The sequence below is a fragment of the Saprolegnia parasitica genome (assembly GCF_000151545.1).
Source record: "Saprolegnia parasitica CBS 223.65 unplaced genomic scaffold supercont2.364, whole genome shotgun sequence".
Taxonomy (NCBI): Eukaryota; Oomycota; class Saprolegniomycetes; order Saprolegniales; family Saprolegniaceae; genus Saprolegnia; species Saprolegnia parasitica.
Window position 1 is genome coordinate 3,361 of NW_012156758.1, and position 4,187 is coordinate 7,547.

Below are 4,187 nucleotides of genomic sequence, written 5' to 3' on the forward strand. Positions count from 1 at the left end.
TCCTCTTCGACGACGCGCTCAACCCGACGCTCTTCTCGCAGTGGCTGCGCCTCCTCCCGATGCGCGGTGACCTCGAGGAGTCGGCGGCGGTCATCCAGCGCCTCTGCGCCGCGATCCAGTCCAAGCACCGGATCGTGTTTGATGCGACCAACGTCCCGGCGCTCATTTCGGTGCTGGCCGAGTCGATTTCCGCCCAACTTTTTGCCGACCAAGACGACGTCCTCCACGACATTCAAATGGCGCTGCGCAGTCTCCGCGAGCTCATTCCGCCGCACGTCATGCAAGCCGTGTGGTCGTCCATGTCGCCGACGCAGCAGCAAGCGCTCCATGCGCTCTTCGCTTAGAGTAGTAGAGACCAGTCATATCTTATTATATATAATACCTACGAGAATGCGACGACGCCGCCGAGGCAATCTGCACGTCTACTCGTGCGTGCATTCCGACACGTGACGGGTCGTCGTGCGTGATGGCGTGGATGTGTACACACAAAACGAAAAAAACGCAACTTTGTCGTCGGCGCCGCTCAAGCAGACCGCGTGCGAGAGGCCAGAGGGCAAGTTCGCAGGAGGATGGTACCGGTATGCTATTCGCACGTCGTCCTTGCACAACATAGTCGCGAACAGCCGGCCAAAGCCGACTTTGCACTCGAGTCAAACGCTGAGACGAGCCCGCGTCGTCCGACCGGCGACTGACGCTCAATATTATATTGCTGTTGACCTTGAACGAATTCGACGGAGGTGCTGCAGTGCGATGGTCTCCATTCGCTCCTTCCTCGTACTTGTCGACTCTGTGCCTAGCACGTTGCACGACGCGGTACCATTGAAGCGGCGCATTGGAAGCGACGTAGTACGGGGTCGTCCTAGTCCGTCTTTTGGATTTGTAGAGCTTGGTGGTGTGGTTGCCAGGTCCGTGCAATGCAAGCAGTCTCGTCGGATTTGGTGCTGTCTCCACTTGTAAATCGATCGGGTGGTGTTCGCTGGGAAGGCGATCGAACACGCAACGTACTAGTTTTGGTTGTGTTTACGCTTTCACTTTGCTTTTGCCAAACGACGACACTCATGGGCAGCGCCCCCTGCGACGGACCGACGGTCGACGAGACGCTGCGACGTCCAACGCCCAAGAGCCCGCGGTCCCGGTCGCTCAAGTACTATTACGAGCACCGCGACGACGTCCTCGCCAAGTTGCGCGCTACCTACGGCGACAAGAAGGACCGGGAGCGCGTGCGCCAGCGTGAAAAGTACCTCCGGCGCAAGGCCCGTCAAGAGGCTACTGCTGTGGCGCCGCTGGACCTTCGTCTCCGCGTCGCGTTCCTCCTCAACGAGCCGCAGTCAAAGTAAGATCGTAGCTCCAATTCGTGTCTTCAAACAAAATCAAAAACGACCAATATTCCACTCACCACGGCTTTGTTCTCGTGGCCATTCCACTCGCCCGTACGACGCCGTTAGAGCAGATTTGACATGTAGAGCGCAGGAGCACGATCATGGGCGACACTCGAAGAATGCGCCGGGCGTCGACAAGGTCTCGAGAGGGGAACAAGACCGGCGGGCGCACCCATGCGTGCGTGTCCACGCCATGGACACGGTCGTTTGGATCGTGATGTGTATCGCAACGCAGCGTGGACTGGTACGGATACCACGTCATTATAGTCGAGTCCGTCCTCTCGTCACGCACCCTTGTGGTATGATGTCTCTTTCACACGGCACCCAAAGGTCATTTCGGGGGCGTTGCTGGTCAGTTCTCGGCGGAAGGTCGGAGGATGGATGCATCATCGCGTGGCAGGACAAATCTGCCTTGGTTGTGGCTGCTTTCATTGTGTGCGAAACATATCAGTCGAAGGGATTGAACCCTCGATCTCAACGTGGTCCTAACCACTCGACGATACTGACATTCTCATGCCAATCACTTTGATCTTATTCGTTCGTTTCATGGACACTCTGTTTCAAGCCAAGCACAAGCGCACCTATTGTGCTAGCGACGAGACTTCTTGCATTGCATGGAACGTATCTTGACTGTGCGATATGGCCATCGCGCAGCCACGGCACGTAGCAAGTGTGAGCGCCTGCGTATGCGGTTGAAGTTCGCTGCGGAGCTCGTGCGACTTATCGCGGGTTCGTCTCAGCGTCCCATTCGTCCAACCACGAGGTCTACGCATGGCGTCGTGCTTGAGTAGAATCACACGGTAAGTAATCAAGCAGTAGACATTCTCTTGGGCAGAAGCTGGCAATCCTCGCGCCAATGTCATAGACAATTCGGATGTGTGATTTTATCCTACTTGTTTACCGTCTTGTACTATAATATTAGTGAAAGCACATGTCTAAACGCACCAAATTGGTTCCCGCCACGAGATTTGCGCGCTCCGTGTACGCGTCATCGTCGTGCTGTCGAGCTGTCGCGCACCTAGAGACTAGCCTTCTCCTTCTTGGCTCGCTTACCAGGCCGTGACGACGTATCTGGATAGGCGGTGCCACGTCGTGCTCATCTGTGGCACCGGGAAAAGCGCTTGTGGCACAGTTAGAGACACGTTGGGTTAAACGACCGACCGAATTCAAGGCTGGGGTGACCAGAATGATACTGGTAGGAACCTCCTGTGACACTAGCCTACAGGCAATTAACAATCTAGCGAATTTTGGATAAGATTCTAACGTTATAATATCGCAGTGGGTGACGTGATCGCGCTGGCCGTCGTGGTCACGGTCACAATTATGGCCCACACAGATTCGCTATTTCTGTCTTGCACGCATGGCTTCTCAGCATATCGATCGACGACAGCACTTCCACAAAGCCGTGTCGTACGGGCGCAAGCCCACAAACGCGCGGTCCCTCTACCATTCCGACGCGACCGGGGACTCAATGAGGGGTAGGGTATGCGGCCGCCGAGGTCCGAGAAAAGCCATGGTCGTCTCGCTCGCGGCTCGTGGTCTATCAACGCATCGATATACGAGATAGATACCCAGTACTACTATTTTAGTAGTAGCTCGCTGCGGGACGGATCGGTACCATGGCCATTTATGGGTGTCTTCGAGTGGTCTGGGCACCGACGACACACTGTTCGTCTTTCCACAGTGGGCGTGCGCATGACAATACTCTCGACCGCTCGGTCCCTGAAGAGTCTTCTTTGAGAGCCGTGTGCTCTATTGTGTGTGGTCAATGACGCTTCCAATTCTACGCGTCGGAAGCGTGAGCTGGACCCAGCACCGCCGACTGCAACGTTGCAACGAACTCGGAACCCAGGGCGATTCGAGTCCTTGACGAGCTCATCGACAGTGCGTGGCGATATAAAGCACAACTCCATGCATCACCGCAAGGTCGTGAGCGCGGGCCGCGAGATCAATGCCATACCAAGCCTCGACAAATGCAACCCCACCGACTGCAACACTTGAAGTTGGCGACAACATGCCAAAATCGGGCCAAAGCGTGTCGGCTCCATGGGCTCCAGCTCAAGCAGCGCTGGCCCAGCCTCTAGCCGAATGCATGACGCGTGCTATGGCGTTCGTCGGTGCGTCAGGCGACGCCCATGTGCAGTCGTGGTAGCGCGGCCACCGCTCGCCGCCATCACCCACCGTTCCTGAACCCATCGTTGGCGCGTCGTCGTCGTCCTCGTCGTCCTCGCTACTTGCTCGCCGGTCGCTATGTGATGGCGTCGCAAGCAGCGATGATGGTGGCGGCCTCGGGCCATGATCGCCTGCCGATCTCCTGCCACACGACGTATCATACCGGTACAGTGTACGGTCCGAGCCCATGCGCGATCCAAGATCGTCCTGCACTTGATGTTTGTATGCCCGTCGTACGTGGCGATTGGAGGATGCAGCATGCGCAGACAGGCCCAAAGGCCCCTTGACCCTTTTACGCGGAGAAGCTCACTTTTCGATTCGCGATGCGCTCGCTCAACACGTCCGAAGCCATCATGGCCCGCGTCCACGGCCTCCGCCTCGACTCGCCGCTCATCGGCGTCGTCGACCTCGACGTGCTCGATCCCTCGACCTTCAACATCACCGCGTACGTCATGGCGCTGCAGACGTCGCTCACGTCGCTCTTGCTGACGACGCCAGCGCTGCAAGAGGTGCTCGTGCCAGACAAGACAGCGACGATCGGTGCCACCGACGACCAGCTGCGCGCGGCCACCGTCGAGCTGCGCGACGAGACGGACGACCTGCTCGCCAACTTGCTCACGATCAACTTTGACCTCG

The 4,187-nt window shown here is 57.4% G+C and overlaps 1 protein-coding gene across 1 annotated transcript in view; it reads left to right on the forward strand.

The window, feature by feature from the left end:
- The window catches only part of SPRG_21795 (hypothetical protein), a gene marked incomplete at both ends in the record, with an annotated part of 2,201 nt that extends 1,857 nt beyond the window's left edge, over nucleotides 1–344 (forward strand). Inside the window, one exon of the mRNA XM_012356056.1 lies at nucleotides 42–344. Within this exon, the coding sequence (XP_012211446.1) occupies nucleotides 42–344 (303 nt within the window). The remainder of the gene's footprint in view (nucleotides 1–41) is intronic.
- Between the last annotated feature and the right edge of the window lie 3,843 nt (nucleotides 345–4,187).